Source organism: Rosa chinensis, chromosome 6, assembly GCF_002994745.2.
Source record: "Rosa chinensis cultivar Old Blush chromosome 6, RchiOBHm-V2, whole genome shotgun sequence".
Classification (NCBI taxonomy): domain Eukaryota; kingdom Viridiplantae; phylum Streptophyta; class Magnoliopsida; order Rosales; family Rosaceae; genus Rosa; species Rosa chinensis.
The window spans coordinates 35,812,772-35,836,750 of record NC_037093.1 but is presented as its reverse complement, the minus strand read 5'-3'; the positions used below and the strand labels follow the sequence as shown (position 1 = coordinate 35,836,750).

At 38.7% G+C, this 23,979-nt stretch overlaps 2 protein-coding genes and 1 long non-coding RNA gene across 4 annotated transcripts; 1 reads left to right on the top strand and 2 right to left on the bottom strand.

Annotated features, from left to right (window-relative positions):
• Positions 1-714: 714 nt before the first annotated feature.
• On the bottom strand, positions 715-6,537 carry LOC112174444 (probable serine/threonine-protein kinase At1g54610). Its single transcript, XM_024312217.2, has 7 exons — positions 5,898-6,537; positions 4,838-5,119; positions 4,429-4,746; positions 4,115-4,336; positions 2,678-2,772; positions 1,776-1,854; positions 715-1,363 (listed from the first exon to the last, which is right to left on the bottom strand). Exons 1-7 carry the CDS (start codon positions 6,324-6,326, stop codon positions 1,064-1,066), a joined length of 1,725 nt encoding a protein of 574 aa, XP_024167985.1. The 5' UTR covers positions 6,327-6,537; the 3' UTR covers positions 715-1,063.
• Positions 6,538-17,668: 11,131 nt separating this feature from the next.
• LOC112172741 lies at positions 17,669-19,726 on the top strand. Its single transcript, XR_002925342.2, has 2 exons — positions 17,669-17,849; positions 19,230-19,726. It is a non-coding gene; the product is annotated as an uncharacterized LOC112172741 (long non-coding RNA).
• Positions 19,727-20,546: 820 nt separating this feature from the next.
• Positions 20,547-22,664, bottom strand: LOC112174040 (light-harvesting complex-like protein OHP2, chloroplastic). 2 transcript variants are annotated; one of them, XM_024311736.2, is made up of 2 exons: positions 22,031-22,663; positions 20,547-21,095 (listed from the first exon to the last, which is right to left on the bottom strand). In XM_024311736.2, exons 1-2 carry the CDS (start codon positions 22,471-22,473, stop codon positions 20,981-20,983), a joined length of 558 nt encoding a protein of 185 aa, XP_024167504.1. In that variant the 5' UTR covers positions 22,474-22,663; the 3' UTR covers positions 20,547-20,980. The 2 variants fall into 2 exon arrangements, with proteins under 2 accessions (XP_024167504.1, XP_040364717.1); XM_040508783.1 differs by lacking the exon at positions 20,547-21,095 and adding an exon at positions 21,134-21,645 and having other exon boundaries at positions 22,031-22,664.
• Positions 22,665-23,979: the final 1,315 nt, after the last annotated feature.

Here is a 23,979-nt window from a genome sequence, read left to right as displayed (position 1 = left end):
GAAATTACCACTATTCAAACATCTAGATCTAGCTACCGAATAGTCTAGATTCGCCAAAATATCTACTGTGAAATTACCACTATTCAAACATCTAGATCTAGCTACCGAATAGTCTATATTCGCCAAAACATATGCCGTGAAATTTGCTTCACTAACGACATAAGTAAAAGAAATAAAAAATTCTTAGGTGGAGAATATCACGAATATCATGTGATGTTGCAAATGCTATTAACACAACCTATGGTGAGCTTTGAATCACCTTCCTCCAAAACATGCTCGAGACATTTCTCCTTGGCTTTTATCAGAGTTTCTTTTCAAGGCTAGGCCTTCTGTAAGCGGAACAGAGTCAACAGACACAGTCCCCACATTTCTAACACTTGCAACCAAGTAACGGACTATGTGCGTTATGGCAGCATTAGCATATACTTTTTAACCAAGTTTATGTTCTGTCTGTTTAAATGGTGTCGTGCTCACATGTGGATACAAATCTCTGATGCTTGTTTCCTATTTAGGCCTCATACTTGGGTTAGCCTGTAAGCCATAAGAAGCCAATTGCTTGCTGCATCCATGTTTTGTTGTTTTGCTCAAGCATAAAATGAGTTCCTGGATTCTGAAGCTAGGGTTTCCATGTCCAAAGATGTCAACAGGAAACACTTCATTTCATTTAGGAGAATTAGTGAGAGGCTTTTCAGCGAAAAATTTCTCAGAACTGAATAAGAATTAACTGACTCAGGATCATTGCAATAATGATAAATAAATCAAACCCCCTACATTTCTATAAACTCAATCAAGCTCCTTGAACAAGAAATGGAAACTTGGCCTTGTTTTTCTTTTCCTTCCTTATCTGCCTCACTAAAACCAACAACATATTGTATTTAGACAAGTAGTTACAAACCATGGCATTATACATGATACCAAATTTATGATTGTCCATATTGGTCAATACTCAGTAGAGGAAAAAAGAATAGAACAAGAACCTCAAGGAAAAGCAAATGGAAACGACAGGGGATATGCATGTCTGCATGGTCATCTTGTGTGGCTTAATCATCAACGGCATATAGTTCTATATCTCCCTTTGAGTTGGTTTTCTAAATTCTCTGGTGGATAGAGACCGGTTAATCAAATTCGACCTGTACATGTCACTGTCGTCCTTATAATTGGCGATGCGTGCTTTAGAGTTGGGTAATGGAGGTAGGTTCTTGACATTCTTAGGGGACACTTTCTGGTTGGAAGATTTAACTGGGGAAAGCGAGAAGATTGGGCTTTCTTTCCGGCTAGTTTGGTTTACACTAGAGGATGTACTACTAGAAGCACTACCGGGCTCTTCATTTTCAACATTTGGCTCAGCAGTTTTCTCCAGCTCCTGCACCACAAGTACATATAACATTATATTCGTCACCCAAAAATATTGTAACAAAAAAATAACTAAACCAAAGACATTTTGTTTGAAAAGAAACAAAATCCAAAGAGATACTGCAGAACCAAGTAAATACCTAGTTTTGATTTTTCAGTGTTAATAAAAATCATCTCTATGTTTCCTTCCAAAATAAGGTACACCTTATAGTATCATAGGGTGGAGAGAGTGCTACAGAACCCTCCCCACCCCCAACGCATCACCGTCTATTCTCTTTCCCTCCTCTTACATTTAAGTTTATGACTACTCTCAGTTAACAATAAAGATTGTAGATGCGCCTTACAGAAGATATAACATGAGGGTAGAACACAGAAGGGGTGGGGAGGGCTTTAAAGGCTTAAACCAAAGACTTAAAATTTACCTGTTTGGAAGATGCAACATCTTGTCTGCGGTTCTCACGTTGTTTTCTAGACCGTTGTTTTACTCTAGAGTTCCTGAACCTGTTTAAATAAGAAAAATAACCAGATAGCTTAAACATTAAATTAGACACTAAACCATCCCATTAGGTAGTCATTTTATAATTAAGGAGTATACAAATTTACCATATATTCCTAAAGAAACTGATAAGTACTTTACAAGGTACTACATGATTCCAGTGCCTCATCAATTTATTTAGTAACATCAAGTTAACCCTTTCTTACATAGGTTGAACCACTTTGGTCCCTATTGGTTAATTCATATGCTATTGAGGCATATGCAAAGATATATAATAGTTATCATCTAAAACTTTCCTTTGACAAAGAAGCCACTTCAACAAATGTTTGGAGCATAATTTCCTTCAATAAGGACGCTGATTTGAGACAGATATTACTACTTTGAATGTACAGAAAAAAAATATAAAATAAAATTAAAAAGGGTGTGTGTGTGTGTCTGGCTGTTGCTCTCCACATTTATAGCAAACAGAATCCATAATTGTTAAATAAATCCCAAATCATGGACTCCATAGTCTTGCATAACGAGAGATTATTCAGAGCACCGCCATGCACTTGCACCAACATAAATCAATCTAACGATTGCATTAAATACACTTTTTGTTTATTAAAAATAAAGTTGATAATAAATATCAAGGGTTGAGATTATTTTATAAGGGTTGGGTTACTTACACCGTCGGTGCATAGAATAATTTCCATTATTACAAAAGCAATTAGAAGGAAAGTTGGAGTTGATATTGCAGCCGAGTTAGCGAGAATGAACCACTTAAGAGGATGCATGTCATAGTGTTAGATATGTTGATTACCTAAGTAAGGAAAAGTATCAACTTACTTTCTCTGCTCATTAGCTAGTTTCAATTCTTCCTCCTCATTGTAGATTACAGGTAGACCAGAAAGGTCACATGCCAAGGGGCTTGTAAAAAAGAACTGCAAGGAGAACATAACAATGATATTCAGAGAGGAAATCACATGTAGACTTGAAATGCAAAAATATGACACTAGCACAAAGTAAAGTTCACCATATTTGGCATTCATGACAATGAATTTAGGAAGATAGTACTGAATACGACCAAGCGAAGATTAGAAATAAATCAACAACCTGAGTTGTTCCCTGACCTTAAACACGCGCGCAGAGCATAGTGGAAGAGATACAGATCATTTGAAATGGTGAGAGTAAGAAGAGGGAGTAATTCAAAGTCGTAATCCACTAGCAAGATAAAGGAGCCTATCTTGTGATGTAGCTTAGATGTCAGCCAGTAAGACCTAGATTATATATGGCATATAGGTAACTAATACCACACATTTCCAAAAGTTTATAGACAATGGGAAAAAGAAGTCACTTTAAACTAAAACATCAAAAAAAAAAAAATTTCTATAAAATGGAAGACATGTGCCATATGATAAAGTCTCATTTGGGGGTACCATTAGCACAATCTTTTTTTAGGGCAACTCCAACCATAAAATCTCATTTGGGGAATTGGGGGTGCTATCTTCATTTTAGCACCTCCTTCTTACACTATTCATATAATACCAAATTCTCATCTCCAACCATAAAGTACTATATGGGGGTGTCATTTTCACTAGTTTTGATTAAAATATAATATGAGTATAATGTTTATCAATATTATATCAAAAACATGTTAATTGATTTAATTGAAAATGTGTGGCCTCAAGCTACTGTTCATGGTCCTGGTTCTGGAAAAGTCACAAATTTGAGACTTGGTTTGAGACCGAGTCCTATATTTTTGAGACCAACTCCCCCTAAAATGAATTGTTGGAGAGCCTAAGCCTCATTTAGATCTTAAATATGGGACAGAACCCCCATGGTTGGAGTTGCCCTAAGCCAAAGAGAAAAAGCTAACCTTAGAGAGATGCTTTTCCAATAATTTAGTTGTTCACAAAAATATAAAATATGGAGAGTAATTTTTCTATTGATGATGTAGATGAATATAAGTATGCTAAACTTCTGCATGAGGTATACCGAACTTGCAATGCTGAACACAGCGGATTAAATTTTACGTGTTTGTAACTCCTCAAACATGTCAGCAAGAAGAAAATACTTAGAGCATTAAAAAAAAAATCAATACAACAAGAAAATAAAAATAATTAAAAAAAAACATGGGAGAAACGTACATAACATGATACATACTCAAGAATACAATAGAAGGTGCAAAAACATTGGTGGCAATCAAAAGGGTGTTAAAGTTAGTGCAGAAGATAGAGTTGGAATATAAACATTTTAAAGAGTAACCTTTCACTTTCTACGTACTTCATTTTTGAGACCTAGAGCTGCACTGCCTCGATAGGCAGGATCTAAAGCAAGAAGAGTGCCCAACAGACCCAAGGAAGATGAAGGTAAATCCTTAAGAGCTTCCTGAAGACTGGGTTTGTATGAACGTGGAGGTCGAAAAGTTGTAGAAAGCTTCAGTTTTTTCCAGTATTCCTCAGATGGTGTGCCACAAAGCTTAAAAATCCTATGAAGTTGCTCAACCTGAAAGAAAAATAAAATGTACTACTAAGATAAATTCAATCCCTGCAATCTATCTCTCTTAAACCACACCACACACTTGCACATTGAATTACCTCTGTTCTGCCAGGCATAAGTGGCCTCCCTGTAAACATTTCAGCCATGACGCATCCAGCGCTCCAAAGATCAATTCCAACTCCATAATCTGTAGAACCCAACAGCAGCTCGGGAGCTCTGTACCAAAGTGTCACAACTCGGTTGGTAAGAGGATGTTTGGGCTTTGGGGAATAATAATTCGCAAGCCCAAAATCGCCAATTTTTAGAACCCCATTTTTATCCATCAACAAGTTCGACCCTTTAATGTCTCGATGCAAAATTCCACGATCATGGCAGTGCTGCAGACCTGAAAGCAGTTGATGCATATAGCACTTGACCTGTATCATTAATTCAGATATGAAAGTGAGAGTTTATAAACGAATCAAGAATCCAAATTCAAAAGCCATAAAGTTTGGATAAAACTAAAACCTGTGGTTCAGTAAGCCCTGCGGCTTTGGAAATAACTTTTGCCAAATCTGAGTGCATGAAATCAAAGACAAGATAAATGCTATATTGCATTCTTGAAGTGGCCAATCCTTCAAGCTTAAGCACATTGGGATGATCCAATTTCCTTAATACCATAATCTCTCTTGCCATAAATTTAACACTCTCAGGTTCTGATGTATCAAAACGGACCTTCTTCAAGGCAACAATTTTTCCAGTGTCCCTGTCTCGAGCCTTGTAAACATTGCTGTAGGTTCCTTCGCCCACCTACAATACCAAAAGTTTAATAAAAAATAAAAAAATTGAAGTCTTAATGCAAGTCGCCTCCCAATAATGATATATCAGACCAAAACACCTAAGCCTGTATCATGCCAAGTTTAGTGGGAAAAGCAGCAAACTCAAGATTCTATATTTAAAATTGCTACTTAGTTGGAGACCTAGAAAACAAATACATTGAAAGACTCATATTGAAATTAGTCACCTAAACCCGTTGATTTGAATTCTCAGTTTTGAAGCTCCAAAATTGAGTATCCTGTTCCTCTCTTACACTATATACAATGGAGAAGGCAAGTGGTTCCTCCCCTAATCCAGAGGAACAGATATGTGAGCCATGTCGCTCCATTCTTCGTCCAAAAACTCAGAGGATGCTTATGTGAGGAAAATTTGATGAACTGGACTCCTTGATACACACGAGGATCAAATATATCCCTCAATTTGACGAGGGATGTCTTTGATCATCTGATCTGCATAGTTGTTACTACTAGTCCAGCATACTAAGCTACAACAAGCCACTCAAAGATATCCACAGAAGCTATGACAACAATAAAATTGCTAAGGGAGTTAAACTAAATGCACGAAATCGATCATCTGAGCTGCATAGTTGTTAGTTGTTACCACCTCAACGCTTGATCATATCAGAAATTGAATCATTACGTACATAGTTGTTAAATGATCCAATTACATACATGCATCACATATCATATACAATCCTAACTTCCCATATGAACTAAGTAACAAGCATAAGATATGAGCAGAGAAAGCAAACCTTGTCGAGTTTATCATAGGAGTCGGCACTCTTGGGAACCAAGCCAGCCAAAACGTCTTTGGAAATATTATCAGTGAGCCATTTAGGCCAGCCATCGACCAACTCGTCGTCATCAGCAGCAGAAATTCTACGAGAACTAGGAGGATGCTTATTATTATTATTATTATTATCTCTCTCGGCCACCTCACTATGATCCTCTCCTCCAGTGCCGTTACCACTGCCATCATCCACACTCGGCGGTGGTCTTCTCTGAGCATTCCCCACATAACCATTATCCAGCTTGAGCCTTTCGAGCCCCACAGGTCTGGTGGAACCGTTCATCTCGGGTTTGGCTTGGACGCAGCCCATGGGGAGCGGTTTTGGTTTGGGTTTGGGTTTTCTGTGGGATGATGAAGAGAAGGAAGAAGATCGATAGATGTGGCGAAGCATAGCGGAGGGAGGAGAAGATAGAGAGGATGAGACAGAGGGAGGAGGAAAAGAGGAGAATATAGGGTGAGGTGGGGCCGTCCATGGCCGGCAGCCTTGGAAGCTTGCTGCGCACCAGAATATGAAATATTGAATTATTGATTCCCTCCTCTTGCCTTTCTCGCTCTCCTTTTGGCACCTCGGAGGAGGGAAAGAGGAAATGAGGAAAACTCACCTCGCGTGCAAGGCCGTGACTTTCTTTTTTATCGTCTTCTCTACACATGACAATTCTTTCTTGGGTGGTTCTAGTTGGACCTCTAAATTTGCTATATGAACCTCCATCATTTTTCAATAGTTATTGGACTTTGTCAACTCATATAAAAAGACATATAAGGATACAGAGAGAGAGAGAAAAGAAAAAAAAAATTCTTCTTACCTTCCACGACAAACTAACGACGTTTTTCTTTTTATTTTCAAAGTATGTTCTTCCTTCAATCTCCCATGCTTGGATGCGAGATGATACATTTGTAGAAAATTTTAAATTGTTATTATTTTCTATTAAAGTCTCATGTTTTGAAGATGGAATTAGATAAGTTTGGCCTTTATACTTGTAAGCAAAACTACTCCTTATTTGTTTCTACTTTAAGAAGGGATAGATGAATGCAATAGTAACAAAAAATACTTGTAATTTCTCATCAGTTTGTTCTGCTGCTTCCCTTAACTTTTTCTTCAAACCTTATATTTTCAATTCTCCATGGCTTACGATACTCCAAAATGTTGAATTGATTCATAGAACCGGGGGAACCAACATCAAAGAATCTCGTTTTTAGGAAAGGCTCTTCTTTGAGTTCGAGCATTAATACCCGGAAGACTCACGAGCAGTGTTAATACCTGAAACTTGACTTACTTGACCAGTCCAAATTTGCAATTTGGTCAATTCATTCGGCTTCTTCTTCTCTTAGTTGAATTAATAGAGATAATAATAAAATATAATAAAAAAGAACAAAATATTGTTGAAGAATAAATTTAATTGTTTAAGGATATTTTGGTAAAATTAAGGAGGTGCACTTAGCTATTTAAATATGTAAAAAAGTGAATCAGAGATCCAATAAATAGGAGAGGTCCAAATAGCAAATTTGGAGGTCCAACTAGAACCCCCCGCTACTCAATTTGCCAATACAGGATATCCTCTACTTTTTATCGTTTTCGTAATTCGTATTTCTTACATAGTATGTGTATTTATGATGTACGCACGGTACGAGCTGCAACAGCCAAATGGATCCGTATTTTTTGGTAATCCGGAATCTTTGACTCCCAAAAGTATGTGTGTATTCGACCAAAAGAAAAAATATGGACAACTTTTAAAAGTCTAAGGCCCCGTTTGGGATTGCTTCACTTTTATTAAAATCAGTTTTTGTTCAAAATTTTAGGTTTTATTGTGTTCGATAAATAAATAAAAAGCAGCTTTAATTGAAAGTTATAAGTCACTGGCAGCAGATTTTAGAAGCAGCTCAGAGGTTGCTTTTAGAAGCTGCTATGGATCAAAACATGCTCTGCAGTTGTTTTATGTACTAACAGCACTTTTAAAAATATTATTTACCAAACACGAAACTGTTTTAATTCATAGTTGATTATTTTCACAATACAGCAACAGCAGTTTTTTTTTAAAAGTCACAGTAATCCCAAACTAGCCCTAAGTATATTAAAGTACTTTTATATTTAAAATGGGTCCATTTGTAATATGTTGTTTTAATCCCTCACTTATTTGACATTTTCTTATTGGCTGGCCTGACCAATAATATAGTATTTTAATCCTGCGCTTATGTCCCATTTTTGTTTATATATTCATGTCCATAAACAATGAAATTAACTTGTCTTTTTTTTATTTTTTGGTCCAAAGATTACTTTTTTTTTAGGGGAAAGACGTCAAACTTTTATAAATGGAATCAATTCATACAATGGTTAGCAACATAGTTGCTGATGCTAAAGGGAATTTGACCACTCCGAGCTAAATCTAGACTAGAATTAAGAGTCAACTTAGCTAACATATGCGCAACTGAATTAGACTCTCTAAAGACATGAGTAAAGTAAGAACTCGATAAAGAAGCTTGGAAAAAAGAAATATCTTCCACAATCCTCCCATACCTAGAAGCATCCTCCTCATCGGACATGATATCCTTCACCAATTTTTGGCAATCAGTCTAAAAAATAATTGGAGGCAAGCTATTAGTCACAGCAAACTGACAAGCCAATCTAGCAGCAAACACTTCCACCATAGCAGGGTTGTGACATTAGACACTTTCTTGCAACAACCTCCCATAATTAAACCTGAAGAGTCACGAATTATCGCTCCAAGGCCCCCAAAATTAGTATACTGATCAAAAGCACCATCTAGGTTCGCCTTCACCCACCCAATTGCAGGAGGTGACCACGGCCTAGCCTCTCAAACTGCCTTAAGGCGCTACCCTTTACCAACAGAATTAAACAAAACATGTTGGGAGCAGAAACTGTATCTCAACTGAATAGGAATAGACATCTTCCCTTGCCAAACTCCATTATTTCTTTCTTTCCATATCGATCAGATTCCCCACAACAATAGGGAAAATAAATCCCTAGAAAGCATACCATTACAATATTGCAGCCAATCCAAACAAGAAGCAACATTGTGATTAGAAAAAATACCTTCAAAACCCGGGCATAGACATAGAGTCTCTTTGACAAAAGAGCAATCTCTACTAGCATGTTCAATCGTCTCCTCTTACCCTCATCAATAAACACTTGTTATTAAAAGAGGCTAAAGAATGATTCCATTTTCGCTATCATTAATCAATTTTCTTGTTTATATAGGAAATTTTTTTTTTTTCGATAAAGAAATAAGTTACAAACCAAACCCCCGAACAACCGCTCCCAAAAATATCATATTGGAAGGTGGCACTGGAGGAGAGGAGCAACTGAGAAACCCAAACAAAATGAGAAAGAGAAGGGAAAGAGTGCCCTAAATTAGCAAAACTGTTAGCCAAAAAGTTGGCCTCTCGCCAAACATGGCAGAAGGTTACTGAGGGAAAGTGGTGTGTAAGCTCCTGAATATTTTGAAGGACAAATTTAATTCACCAAGGGATTAAGTGATCCAATTGAGGGCATCAAATTTAATTCGCCAAGGGACCAAGATTTTTTCTCATTGCACACAAGGTTTTCTCACTAAGCTGCTCTAGTGACAGGCTGGATAGAACCATCAAAGTTAAGCTTCAAGGACGTTAGGGAGGAAGCCGTCATTTAACAGAGTGATACCATTTATATTTGGGAGAAGGCCAGTGCAATTGGCCTTGAAATACAGTTAAAAAGCTTTAGCTACTCCAAAGGCAACTTCAGCAATAGAAGAAATTCAATTTCTGAAGATAAGCTGATTTCGAGCTCTCCAAATAGAGTGAGGAAGCATAAGACATTTAGCAAGATTGTCCATCGTAGGGGGTTGTATTCTAAAAGCATCACGCCAATTCAGAAAATTAGGAGTATCAACAAGAGGTGTAGTTAGGATTCCAGAATGAGACCAAACATCTTAAGTAAAGGAGTAGTTAATAGAAAGATAATCCTAAGATTCTTCATGTTGGTTACAAAACACACGCTTAAAAGGAATATTTGGAGTGAAAAAATGTAATATGGAATGAGTCTTTAACCTATCACAGATAAGAAGCCAACTAAAAAGTTTAACTTTATTAGGAGGCAATTTTAATTTCCACATAGCTGTGAATAACTTTGATATAGAATGAGCAGCAATATGAGAGTATTGAAGATTTTTTTTGTTTTTTCCAATAAAGAGCTGGTGCGGCTGCCTTCAAGCCTTGATTAATGAAATTGCTGAATACAAGGGGGGGGGGAGACATTGAGCCTAAACCTCTGATTAGCATCTAGAGTGTTTCCCGAAATAATATCAGGAATCTCTACAAAATATATGTATTCAAACAAGCACCAACTAGCAAAGAGTGCTCTATTGGTTACTCTATTTGTTTTGACATAGCTAGCAGTGACATAACGGAAAGATAACTCGATATGTAACTCAATTACAACGTAGCATAATTACCAATTGCATAGCTTTCCTACTATGTTGCCGCCGGAGGATAAATCCGACGATACTTAGTTTCACCCTGTCACTAGGAGGCTGCGACCATTTGACCAAGCAAGGAACTCGCCGCCTACCTAGAGCAGACACGTTATTGCCACTAGGAGGTTGAGACAATTTGCTAATGCAAGGAACTCGCCGCGTTCCTAGAGCAGACGAGGCACTCAAGGTGCATAAATCGAGACCAAGCCCACCTCGTTCTACCACGTAATGTTAGCAACTTATTAACCCATCTACTAACAAGTAAACATGAAAAAAATGCAATACTTTAAAATATAAAATAAAGCATCTTGGACCTAGAGAGATACCCCAGGCCCATAACAGGTCCACAACTGGGCTAGGGCAAAGAGAGCCCAAATTGTGACTTCAGCCTAATACAGCTGCTGCACAGGCAGCACCGCCACCACCTTCCCACCTCCAAGACCATCCCACCGCCGTTAAACCAACTTCCCTAATAGAGAACCAACAGATAGCGATTCCCACCACCCCAACCCCAAAACACGAGTCCCCCATTCCATGAAGATCAATACCAAATCCAGGACACCCATCGTCACCCTCCTCCAACCCACCATCACGGGACCGCCCTACTGCAAGATTTGAAACCCCAATCTCCAACTTATTTGTGCTGCGATCCGATTGGATCGAACCATAGATCCACAAACTAGATCGAATACGAACCCCTGCAACACAAATGGTCTCCACCACCTGCCACGAACCCAAATCCTGTGTAACCTCAGTCCTCGATTGAAAACAAGGCAGAAAGACCCATCTCAGCCCCATTTGCCGATCACCAGACCAATCATCCACACCAACATCCTGTTCGACCACACTCTATGCACACTGGTTAGGCCAAAGGCCTGCGCTAACACCGCAGCACAGCCAGACGAGCACAAAGAAGAAGAGCAACAAACTGTAGGTTTGGGTAAGAGCGTAGGGTGCATTCTCCTTAAACTTTTCTATCCTCTTGTCTTCAGTTAAGCAGAAAAGTAACTTTTTTGTTGAAGATATTTTTATTTTTATTTTTTGAAAAAGGATATTGACTGCATTAGATTTAATAGCCATAATAGGCTAGAGTCTACCATGTACTTGAATAGGATACAGACAAAACTCAAACTCTATCAAGCAAATGCAAACTTATAGTACAAAGAACTACTCCGTGTCTCCTAAGACAAAATCATAAACTAGCCTCTCATTAGCCAAACACACAATTGTGGTACCAACAAAAAACCACTTCCCAGCAAATAAATAGGAGCAACTCCTCATCCATAAACCGCTTGACAGCCAATCTTATTCCAGATAATTACCAACTTCAGTAAAAGTCATGATTTGAAACGATTGGTCCTAGACCATAAGTCAACCTGAACGCCCAAAAAGGTCCACATCTCAGGTCAGGCCCACCTTCAATCACTAAGTGAGAGATGAGGGTGGCAAGGCACCTTCCCTATTGGCCCACAAGTTAGAGCCCAGGCCCAAAAGCCGAAGTCCAAACCTGAGCAAGAATAGCAACAACCCTAATTAGTTGCTGCCAACTAATCGCCGCCCCGGCCACCAAAGTCTTCGACAGCTGGCCTCTCCAGCGACGCATCACCAGCAATCCATAGTCCCGTTGCCTTCCTTTCGCAAAGACGACAACAAATCAACTGGAGTCCGGAAAACGAAGCCCGATCCTCTGCACTCAAGCCGATCTGCTTCCTCACCGAATCTCGATCTCGACCTACCGAGAAAGATTTCGGTGCCCAAGCAGTCGATGAACCTAGTTCTCTCCACGAAACCCCACTCGACGAGGAGGCACGCCTTCTAAATACGACAGAAATCGCTGTCGCTGTCCCTCTACTCTCTTCGAAGGAGTCGAAGAGTTTTTTTTTTTTCCTTAGGTTGTGCAGTTCTGCTATTGACTTTGAGAGTATTGAAGATTTGTTGCTGATTTAATTGTAAATTTTCATGTGCTAGTAGGCCCACACAAACTCATCAAGTTTATCGAAGCTTTGGAATGGTAAAAATACAATTTAACACATCTACATCCGGAAAATCTTGAACTGAGGGTAAGTTTCAAACACCATTAGCAATAAATTTATCAATAGTAAGAGAGAGATCAAGAAGAGGTTTAAGATAATCAAGAACTAAATTAAAAAGAGGCAAAGGATAACTGTAAGGCCCCGTACCTTAAAATCTCTATGAGTTACGTTTTTATCGGTTTTGACCGAGGGGTTGACCTTCTACTTTGTCTGTTACGATTCCTTGAGTATGTCGTAGATTACGAAAAATTGAGTTCGTGGACACGTAGTTTGTTTAAATCGGTGTTATATCGGGAAAGTTGTGACTAAAATGGAAATTTCTTTTTTCTTTCTTTCTTTTGGTGGAGTTCTTTTTAAATGAGTTTCTTTTGTTGGGAAGAGAGAGAAAGTGACAGATAGAGGAAAAATCGGGACAAGCCCGAGCTCTCCCTACCCCTTTCTTTTTCTTTCGCCGCCGGCCTTATTCCACAAAAATTGACGTCGTCCAGCCACCCCAATGCGCACCTGTTAGCCCCGTCTTCGATTTATCCTTTATCTGTGTCGAAGTGAATTTCTTTATATTTTACCGTCCTTGGTTTCAGTTTTTATCATTTAGGGGGGCTAGAAGTTGACTTTTTATGGGTTAACAATTTGAGAAAATTTCCTTCATGAAAGTTGTAGAGGATGTTAAACCAAGCGCGTGCACATGTGGTACGTAAAAATTGGAGTTCGTATGTGAAAGTTATGGCCTAAAATGTGGAAGTTACTGTTCATGGTAATTAATATAAATATGGAAGTTACTGTTGGTAGATTTCCATTTTCAGAAATTCTACCTAGCCCCCGGTAACTCTCTCTTCTTCTTCCCCGACCCTTCCTCCCCTTCGGCCCCGATTTTCTTCCTTCAATTTCTTTCCCCTCCGGCCGACCCACGACGAAATCCGGCTATCCCCAAGCTCGTCTCCTTCCCCTTGTTGTATTTGTGGTGGTGTTTTGCAGAAATTTGGCCGGAGGAGCTCAATTTTGAGCTGGGAAGGTTACTGTAGCAACTTGTGGTTTTTGCCGATTTCCGACGATTCCGGCCATCTCCGGTCACCAAACCGGCGTCGAAGGTCGGGTTTTTGCTGGAGATCATTTCCCCTAAGGTCTTGCATTCCAATTTGCCGTGTAGAGGCCGAATCGACAATCTAGGGTTCTTGAGTTTTCTGGGTTATCTTCACCGGCCGGATTCGACTGTTTAAAGGTAAAATTGGAACTTGTTGTAGTTGAGAAAGAGGTTGGATTTGTTGAGTAGATTGTACTGTCAAATTTTGGTGGTGTGGTTGGCGCGTGGTGGCACGTAGGATGGAGTTTTGGTTTCTATTATTTAGCTAGTTAAAATGTACTTGAGTTGTGGAGGTGGTAAATGTGACCTTGGTGTAATTTGGATGGAATCGGAGGTGGATTGAAGGAGTAGGGTTTAAGAAGATGTTTAGAATTCCGTTATCCAATTATCGTAAATTTAAATCCCCGTCCTGTATTTATAATTTATACGAGTGTTATTGTTACAGGACGAGAGGAGTCTCCATCCGAGGAGAATACTGATCGACGACAGGATTAGTTATTACTGTGAGTGGACTTTGTTTTAAATTTTGATGCATGCACTTATTTTCCGGAATGACGAATGATTGTCTTATTTTATATATTGTATTCCTGTTCGAATATAACATTCAATTTGGATCATAAATTTTAGCATCGTTCCATATGGTTTCGAATATGAACAGTCATGCTTAGACTTAAACTTTGAATTGTTTGGAGAACATGATTTGGTTTTTGGGAGATTGAATTTTAAATTATATGTTTTTCGCCGATTTTTAGTTATTTATTATCACTCGGCTATTCTTTATGAAATTGAGAATATTTTTGGCGTGCGGGGTCACGTTATTGAAATATGTGGGGAAGCCTTATGGATTTACTGTTTTTGGATATTTTCCTCACCATACTCGGGTCATTCGATTAGGTCACCTCCTCACTTACTTTGTGTTTGTGAGTGGTAGTTGAGGTAGCTTTTTCTCCTCCTCACGTGGGTGGTGGTCGAGGTTATTAGCTCTCCTCCTCACACAATCTATGTGTGAGTGGCAGTCGAGGGTAGGTGGAGCCTGAGGGGCTTATTTACCCGTATGGTGAAATCTTTTCCCCATATTATTTATTTATTTTCTTTAACCAGCGGGGCTGGATTATTTTCATTTTCTCACGCTCCTTAGAAGTTTATGAATCGATTAAAATTTCCAAACCTTGCATGCATCGGAAAGTTATTTTTGTCCAAACTGAATTGTGGGAAAGTATCAACTCTTTAGTTTCTTTTCTTACAATATATCTATCTAACTTTTTGTCTGCTCACGCTAACGTGTTTTAATACTTTCCCCCTGGGCCCTTCGGTTTCAATTGCCCAGTTCTCAGAGTTGCTGCTTGGCGTACTAGGAGCGAGCCATAGTGACCACACCAGTTTCCCGCTATCTCACATTGTAGGTTACCTGTTTAACCTACTGAACTTTATATTAATTTCGGTGTTAGTCTGCTCTGATTACTATGGGATTTGTGATCCGGACTTGTAATGAGTTGTATTTGAGGTCTACGACCTAACTTTCGTGAATTGTTGTATTTAAAGTTATGAAGCTTTGTTGGACTTGAGCTTTTGAATTATTATTTCCATCTTTAAGTTTGAGTTGGTTGGATTACGGGAGCAGGGTGGCTCCAGAAGTACATGGTTGGGATATTAGAAGTGTATTCGTTTTTCTTACAGGTTTGGGTTGCCTACTTTTGAGGAAGGTTTTGCCGAAATTTCGGTAAAATTTTCTTTAAAAGTGGGTCCCGCAGGGCCACTTCAGATTTCAGGGTGAAATCCGGGGCGAGCCCTGTCAGCACCGCTCACCATGGCATGATCCTTCCTCCCTCCTTTTCCTAGATATGTAAGTTTTTCACCTTGGGTATCATTGGTTTTTGAGTTTTGAAGAGAATTGCAGAAATGGGGAAAACCGGAGTTTGGCTCCGATCTTCGGTTTTCTGACAGTTTCCAGTCGGATTTCTTTGGGGTTTTAGGTGCTGGGGTGATGCTAATCTTCATCCCTAACCTTGTGCAGCTTCTCTTGGCCGATGGAGGAAGAATTGAAGGTGTTTGAGACTGTGAACAGTGGCATGAACAGTAACCGCGAATTCTTGGTTTATGTTTTGAATTTTCCGGCCAAAATAGTTGGAAATTGTTGGCTGTTGCAGGTATATTTTTGATTCTTGGTTGGTTTTGGAGATTGTTTTGTAAAATAGCTTGACCGGTTGTGGTGGTTTGTACGGTGGCGCACCGCCATGGGCGATGGCGCCTTGGGGCGCCGGCAGCTCTATGAAAACATCTATTTCGTGTGTTATTGGAGAAGTTCAATTTATTTTTTATGATTTGGATATTAAGTTTGAGCTTTTGGAAATTGTTGTAATTAGTTATAGTGGTTGGTTTTGGTTAAGTTGGTCATGGCAATCGGTGTTGTGATTTTGTGGTAGCTGCAATTGTGGGAACATTCGGAAAATGAAATGGATCAAAGGAAGTTAAGAGAGAATTTGAGGAACTTGAAAGGGAGAATTTATTCTTTATTTATTGGTTAAAAATGTAGTTAGGATATTGAACTTTATTGTTTGAGAAGTTACAAGTGACTTTTGAAGGCTAAAAAGAAATTAGAGGATGTTGAGAATGTTAGGATTTCTGTTGTCGGATGTTAAATATCCAAATTGGAAAGATTCGAAATTGTAGAGGAATTGTTGAGTAATGAGTTACTTAAATTTTCAAGGGAATGAGTTTTAATTCTTTAATGATTTCCTTTGTGAGGTTAATTTTATCATGCCCAATTATTACAGGATGTACTGAGCCCTCGAGCGAGGAGGACACGGGCAGGCAGTAGGATTAGCTGCGGGACTTACTTGTGAGTGGACTTTTATTCTGTTTAAATAATGCATGCAACATGGAATTAAGTTTTCAGTTGGTTTATTATTTGAGAAAATGTGACTCTATGGAAAGTAAGGATTTTAAAAAGAAAGCAGTTGACAAGGAGGCCAGTTTTGGTGCATGCATATCTTACCTAGTTGGCAGTCCCTTCTAGGTAATAGTCTGGTTGGCAGTCCCTTCCAGACTACAGCCTGGTTGGCAGTCCCATCCGATACGTCATCTGGTTGGCAGTCATTTCCAGATGACATGAGGTAGTTAGTTGGCAGTCCCTTCTAACTACCTGTGGCTAGTTGCCAGTCCCAACTAACCACCACCTCCTATTCCGGTTGGCAGTCCATTCCGATGCGTCATCTGGGTGGCAGTCCCTCCCAGATGGCATGAGATGCCTAGGAAGCAGTCCTTCCTAGTCATCACATGAGTTTTCTTGAAAAGGATTGAGTTGGAAATATTATGGAATCTCGCTGCATGTTGTTTTTGTTGAAAAGAGAAATGGGGAAGCATTCCATTAATTGTTTCAGATTTTGTTTCAGTTTTGTCCACTCACTCTAATGGATTTTATATGTTTTCCCCTAGGCCTTTCGTTTTCAAATGCCCAGATTTCAGATTTGCCGAGATCGCGTCCAGGCTCTAGAGACTTTGGAATCAGCGCTTCCGTTTTGTCTGTAGGTTATTACTTAACCTACCTTGTATGATATCGGCTTAGTTATTAGGGTTGCTCTGATAACTCTTTTAATTTGGTGGATGTTTTTGTTCAAATTGATGTTATTTACGGAGATTGCGTTGGGATATGAACTTTCCGAATGTAATATTTATGCTTGGAATGTAAATATGGTATTGTGGGTTGAGTAGAAGTTAAAGTTTTAATCATGTCCAGGTTTGTGAGCTTTTTGGGTAGCCCATATTTAGGGGAGGTTCTACTGATTTTTCAGTAGGATTTCGATTAACGTGGGCCCCGCAGGCTCGTATCCCAGAATTTTGGGGACGGGTCCTGTCAATAACACCAATTAAAAGACCAAAAATTTATAAAATGACCGTCATCTACTAACCAATACATACATTGCAACAATGAGAAAATTATGCATTTTGGAGTTCTAAAGTGAAGAATTGGAGTTAAGGAAGAATGAGGCTTCAATTAATTATTTCAATCGGATGGTGACTGACCAAATGATCCATGGTCAGTAACTGACCAGGGGATGATGATTGTACTCATGTGATATACATGGTATTGGGTTACGTAGAACCCATTTTTTCATAAACCAGACCCATCCATAAGTAATTTGACACGTGGTTATCTAAGGTCTAAGCGAGTGAATATTGAGGCTCATTTGGCCGACTGCAGACTCCAAGCTAAGGCTCTCTCCACCAAAAGGTGTTGGATCCTGAATCCCTGATTCGCTAGAAACTCCTGAAATCCAGGGCTGCACTGGGTCTCAACCCAGATTCCTTCTCTCTCGTTGGCTTTCTGTTTAAAGGTATGTTTTTGTGTTCCTTAATTTACTTTTGTTCGACGAAAATGGGGTTGATATCAGATAGCAATTGAATGGCAGATGAGAAAGTCGAAGAAACCCAGAAAACTGAAAACTAAAATGGATTTGCCTGATGCATTTCCCCTCTAAGAGTTAGACAATGAGCATACTTCACTGCCTTGACTAGTGTGGATTGGATGGAGGTGGAAGCTGTTATGAAAGAACTAGAATAAACAATACAAGTTGAACTTTAAACGCTGGGATCTTGTATTCTTATGAGTTTCGGCTCTCCTAATGGTTGATTGTGAAATCTGGGTTCCAATTATTTTTCCTCATTGCTGTTTACCTCATCTTAAATAAAACATTCTATTGTTATAAAAAGATTGCAGTGGTGGTTTTAGTTATCTAATCTTTTGTGACGTTCTTTGGTGATTCCTTGTAGTGCTTAAATAGTTTATATACTGCACCATGGATGTGGAATTTCTTGATCATATCAGTAATATCTTGTCCTGTTTAGATTATAATGTCCGGAGTTTACTGAAAATTATACTGGTGAAAACTCTTCCGCCATATAACACTATCCGACATGTAAATTTCACAACAGCTATCTGGATTTGCCTCTAAATTCTGATCCTTCTCCGCTGGCTGACAATCTTGACATATTGAATTTACAAGAGTATGTGCAGCCACAACTGGGTTTGAAAAGAAATATCCTCCTTGGAAGCCTAAGACTTAGCCCAGCCTTTTTTGGTCCAAAGTAAAGTCTCCGTGGTAGTTTAAGGGTCTTGCAAGTCAATTTTTCAGTTTTATGAAGAGTATTTACGAGTCTAGTGCTTTTAAGTGTCTATTTAAGTCTTCGGGGGCGTACAATGTCTTTAAGTATTCCAAGGTCTTGTTATTGGCGAGTCTTTAATTGACCTTGTGGTATTCTAAGAGTCTAAGGTTTATGTGTTTTAAGCCTATGAATATGACTACCTATTGTAAATCCCAAATCAGATTGAAATAAAATAAATTAAAGTTTTATTGAAAGGCTTGGTGCCTGAGTTTGTGAGTTCTCTTCTCTAGTCTCCCTCGTTCTGTTTTTCCCTTCTACAGCTAAAAACCCTCTCTTTCCTCCAAAACCTTTCTGCTTTCTTAATCTCTTGACATTTCCCCATCCACCATATTCTCACCTGCTGTTGCTCTGCCCTGCATCAAACCAGCAAACTACTCAACGAATACCTGAGATCACATCTAACTATACATAACAGTATGGCTAGTCAGAAATCCTTGTCTAGTGGAATCTCTGTTATTGATTGCTTTTCTTGATCAGCTACCTGTGAAGATTGACTAGCTTTACAATATGTGCTTTTGTAACCTATTTATTAATTTGGACTGTTATTGCAGGGATTTTGTCTGGTGAAATGTGTAGGTATCAAGCCTGGGAAGATGATTCACTACAGAGCGAAGATTTTATACAAAGTACTCCAGATGGTGTAGATGTTACAGGGACAAGGTGGGCGGCGAGACTGGCAAATTTGGAAGAGCGGATGACAAGAGTGGAGGCTAGGGTGGAAAGACTCGAGGCAAGGATGTTATATCTGCAAAAAGGAATGCGTGTTGTTTGCGTGCTGTTTCTGGTCACTCTTGTGTATGCAATATGCAAGTAGATGGTAGGAATGATTTGCTGATCAGTCTACTGTATACTCTCACTTCTATTAGAATAATGATGAATCTATGAAATGCAGAAGCAAGTAATGGTAGGCTTGGAAATATGGAAAATGTATTTTCTATGGATTCTCTAGTACACTTTTACTTTGGCAAATGCTAGAACCTTATGTTTGGAGTCAGACAAGTGAAATCAGATCGAAGAAACCTGAATATAGTTACAATTTTGCTTGTAAGTCTTGTTTATTGCTCTGTATATCCCTCAAGTTTCTTCTTAATTCTCACTCTCATAGACTACTGCCGAGAGTTGGCATCAACTAGAACAAACAGGTGCAAGTTTTCTTATTCAAGCTCAACTAGATTAGAAGATCAGTCAATCTGATTAAGCCAAATTGAGCGTTCATCATGGAACGCCGTCCCACCCCTTGTGGGTCCTGTTTATGGATCTGATAGCATCTCTTGACTCGCAGGGATTGCAAAGTGTTTTCTGAGATTCTTCATCACTAGAGCCTGTTAGCTGTTCTTGTTATCTCACGACAAGTCCCTAACTTGTTCATTTTTACCCGTTTCCAATTCTTTACTTGCATGAGACGGGAGGGAGAGAACTTCCACTTTTTGGTGAATCACTGATTTAATAACTTGTTCTCACTTATGTGCTTTTTTCAATGCTTTTAAGGAAGGAGCTTCATTTCTGGGCCAAGTATCCGATCCGATGAAATGAATTGCATCTGTGGTGAGTATTATACAAGTAGAAACAGCCTTCCTGTGCTTCGGATTTAACTTTTGGAGTTATGAATCCTGAACTTTGAGATGGAAGCTTGAATTTGTCGTGACTATTCTTGAGGACATCTCTTGGCCTTAACAACTTGTATGTAACAAAGCATACACGCTCCAAACTAAACAGAAAATGCTAGGGAGTATAAGAACTTTTTTTAATTTCTGTGACATCTTAAAACCCTTCAACCGGGCTCGTTTGTAATTGTAATTTAGATTCACATTCCAATCCCAACACAGAAGTGAAAAGAAAGTTTCTTATCAACAGGTATTCACATCAAATAGTCAATCCAACAAGTTGGTTTAGCAACTTAGCACTCGTTTGATAACGTTTTCGTTCTTTATTTTGAGACTTTTTTCTTTTTATGATTTCAGTTAAAGATTGAGAGGGAAATAGATGAGGAAAGTTGGATGGGAGAATACTTCCACTCTTCATCTATCTCATCTCCCTCTTTCTTCCCCATATATTTTTCCTCTCTTTAACTAAAAGATCAAAACAAAACCAAAAATGTTATCAAACGAGCGCCAAGGAACTTCTTCTATACTTGAAATCATGGTAAACAATATAGTAAAAATACAGCTTATGATAGTTATGTATTTCTCGTAAGTGGAATTTAAACAAATTACTCAATGAAGTTGCAAGTGAAACACGAACACATCTACAACAGCTCCAGCAACAAGAAAGTATTGATGGCTCTTAACATCAAGCCAGTGCATCATTCCAGATCTACTATCCCAAAATTGGAGAGAAGGATCTTTACTTGATCAACAAAGTCTGAGCCAGTTGCATACTCTGTTAGCATTCCAACAGCAAAACCAAACATCGCCCATCTGTAAAGCCAAAGTCCCAAATCCAGGAAAAAAAAAAAAGATCCCAAATCAAGAAACCAAATTATGTCAGACGCGTACATAGACTCATATATAACTTAAGTTCTTATTCAAAAGAAATTTGACTGAAAAAATGGTCGAAAATAAGCCAGTACTAAGAAATTGAGTTCCAAGTGAGGCAAAGCAAGTTGGATGCGGAAGCCTTAGGAATGTTGAGCAGGTACTCCAGTATTGAAGTGCAGGCTCTTTGGCTTATGTTATCGAAAAAATAACCGACAGACTGCTGGTAAGTCAAGAAGATATGCAAACCCCTTCGCCTAGTAGAAGAGGGGAAAAAAAAACCTCCATCTACAATTGGAAATCTTTTCCCTTTCTTTTTGGAAGTGGATTACTCATAAAACACCTATCTACAAATGCCTTGGGTCCTGATGGCTGTTTGATTCACACATCACTTGGTTCCTGATGGCTGTTTGATTTACACATCACTTGTTTAATTTCTAGAATGACTTGTTTCATTTCTAGAAGTAGTGAGGTACATACTTCACTGCATCACCTGTATGAATTTCATGGTATGATTTGTCACGAACCAAGTTGTCTACACCATCAATAATATGAGGTGTTTGAGGCAAAAGTGAAACTAATAAAGCTCTCCCTTACAGTTCCTAAACACAGTGACTCAATCCAACATGGGAACCTATTCTAGCTCGAACAATTAGGATTCAGTACCCTGAATTGAACAATCAGTTTCTAGTTTCATGTTCATCACCATATGCATCTATATTTCCTTGGCCCTTTGAAGAACATAACCACTAGGGTGCAGCTAAGCAAATTTCTCACCCCTATAAAATTCAGTCTAATTTTAATTACCATTAATACACAAAATCATAACAAACTGGACAGACCCAGATAAACCAGATTTCTAAATTCCAAATCTTTACCTTCCATTGCTAATCTCATTCTTGCCAACAAAGCCAAAGAAAGGACCCTGATTGGCTTCCTCAAGCTTCTTCTGCTTGAAGTAGTCCTGAATCTCCTTAGCCTTCTGCCTCTGAAACTCAAGCGTCACCACATTCTTGTCCTCCACCATCGTCAGCCCGGAAACCGGAGCCGCCGGCTGAGGCTGCGGCGGCGAAGGAGACTTAGAGGGAGGTGTTGGGGGTTTGAGAGTAGGTGGAGAGGGTTCTCTAACTGAAGGAGCAGCAGGTCTTCTTATAGGCCCTTCAGTTTGGGAGCTCCTAATGGTGGCCTTTACATAACAGGGCTTAGTTGAAGAAGAAGACAACATAAGAGAATTACTAGAGGAAGAAGAAGAATATGAACAAGATGGGGATGATGAGCAAGTTGAGATTTTGATGCAGGGGAAGGAAGATGCCACTGACATTTTGTATAATCTGAGTTTTGGGTTTTGTTTTGGAGGATTGTTTTTGGGTTGTGATGTGTGTTATCTATCATCAAACACAAGAAGAAGACGAAGAAGAAGATGATGGTGTTGAAGAGTTCATTGTTTTTGTGGATAAGGTGTGGCCAAGTTTCTAAAGAAGCGAAGAGGATAGTTGTTATTGGCTAAAAGTCAGTACTAGAGGGCTTACTTGGGCTGGCTTCAGTTTGGCGCCTAACGCCTGCCTTTTCAAGCGTGTCAGACCACCCACACGCACGCCCTTGGTTTTTAATTCCATGCCTTCTGGTTTTGAACTTGTTTGGTTCGCGAAATGAATAATTTAGAAAAGAAAGGCTTTTTTCTTTTTTTTCTTTTTTTTTTTCTGTGCTTGGCACGCCTAAGGAAATGAACAATTTTTCTGCATGAAGAAAAAAATATAGGAGGAAGTGGATCCTCCAACGATAGAGGATTTAGAACACCGACGTGCACTTGCACAAACAAAAATAAACAGCTGGATTACATCAACTATATATATTTTTTTTATTAAAAAAAGGATTGAGTATAAATATAAAAGGCTGGTTTAGAGATGTTCCCCTGGTCAGTAGCTGACCAACCAAGGATTATTTGCTCAACTACCGTCCGATTTCAGATTACATCAACTATATATATATATATATTTTTTTTTTTATTAAAAAAAGGATTGAGTATAAATATAAAAGGCTGGTTTAGAGATGTTCCCCTGGTCAGTAGCTAACCAAGGATTATTTGCTCAACTACCGTCCAATTGAAATCGGACGGTTGACATGTATCTAGATTTTAGGGATGAGATTTGTCAACTGTCTGATTTCAATCGGACGGTAGTTGAGCAAATAATCCTTGGTCAGTAGCTGACCAGAGAAATGAGACTCATAATTTAATAGGTGGTGAGTTACTTGCACTGTCAGTGTATAGAAGAATTTGCCTCCTTCCACACCCTATGAGATTATTTTCCCCTCATATTCTCCTTACATTTATTGCACATTAATTTCACCTTAGGAAAAAGTGAACTCTATTTTAGCATAGTTTTGACTATACACTTCTAATATATAATTTGGAAAAAAAAAAAAACATATAAAGACATGCCCATACTTTTCTTTGTAGAAATGGACCTTTTTTTTTTTTTTTTTTCAAGATTTCTACAGATGAATTTGTTGGAACTAAAAAGTTCACACAACTCTTAATGACTAAATGATAAGGTATCACCTCTCCTGAACTAATTTTCTATGCAGAGATTATTAATTTTTATTTTGTTTGATTGTAAGTTCGGTTATGTTTTGTGAAGTTAAATGTTGTTGCTTTGATTTACCTCATGAGTTGAGAAATTATATACATGCGTTGTTTGAGTCATTTTATTTGAGTTTACTCATACGAGCTTAAAAACTTACCGGGTTTGTTGTTACAATCCGGTGCACTATTCCATGGTGTGGAAATTTTTCTTGCAAGTTAGGGTAACCAGGGTGAAGGCTGCAG

What these genes read in the sequence shown, in the direction of transcription:
- LOC112174444 (XM_024312217.2), bottom strand. Translation starts at nt 6,326, where the DNA reads ATGCTTCGCCACATCTATCGATCTTCTTCCTTCTCTTCATCATCCCAC. An exon ending in CCTATGATAAACTCGACAAG is followed by an intron (nt 5,120 to 5,897) that starts GTTTGCTTTCTC and finishes TTGGTATTGTAG; the next exon opens with GTGGGCGAAGGAACCTACAG. An exon ending in ATGTTGCATCTTCCAAACAG is followed by an intron (nt 1,364 to 1,775) that starts GTAAATTTTAAG and finishes CTTGTGGTGCAG; the next exon opens with GAGCTGGAGAAAACTGCTGA.
- LOC112174040 (XM_024311736.2), bottom strand. Translation starts at nt 22,473, where the DNA reads ATGTCAGTGGCATCTTCCTTCCCCTGCATCAAAATCTCAACTTGCTCA. An exon ending in AATGAGATTAGCAATGGAAG is followed by an intron (nt 21,096 to 22,030) that starts GTAAAGATTTGG and finishes TTGGCTTTACAG; the next exon opens with ATGGGCGATGTTTGGTTTTG.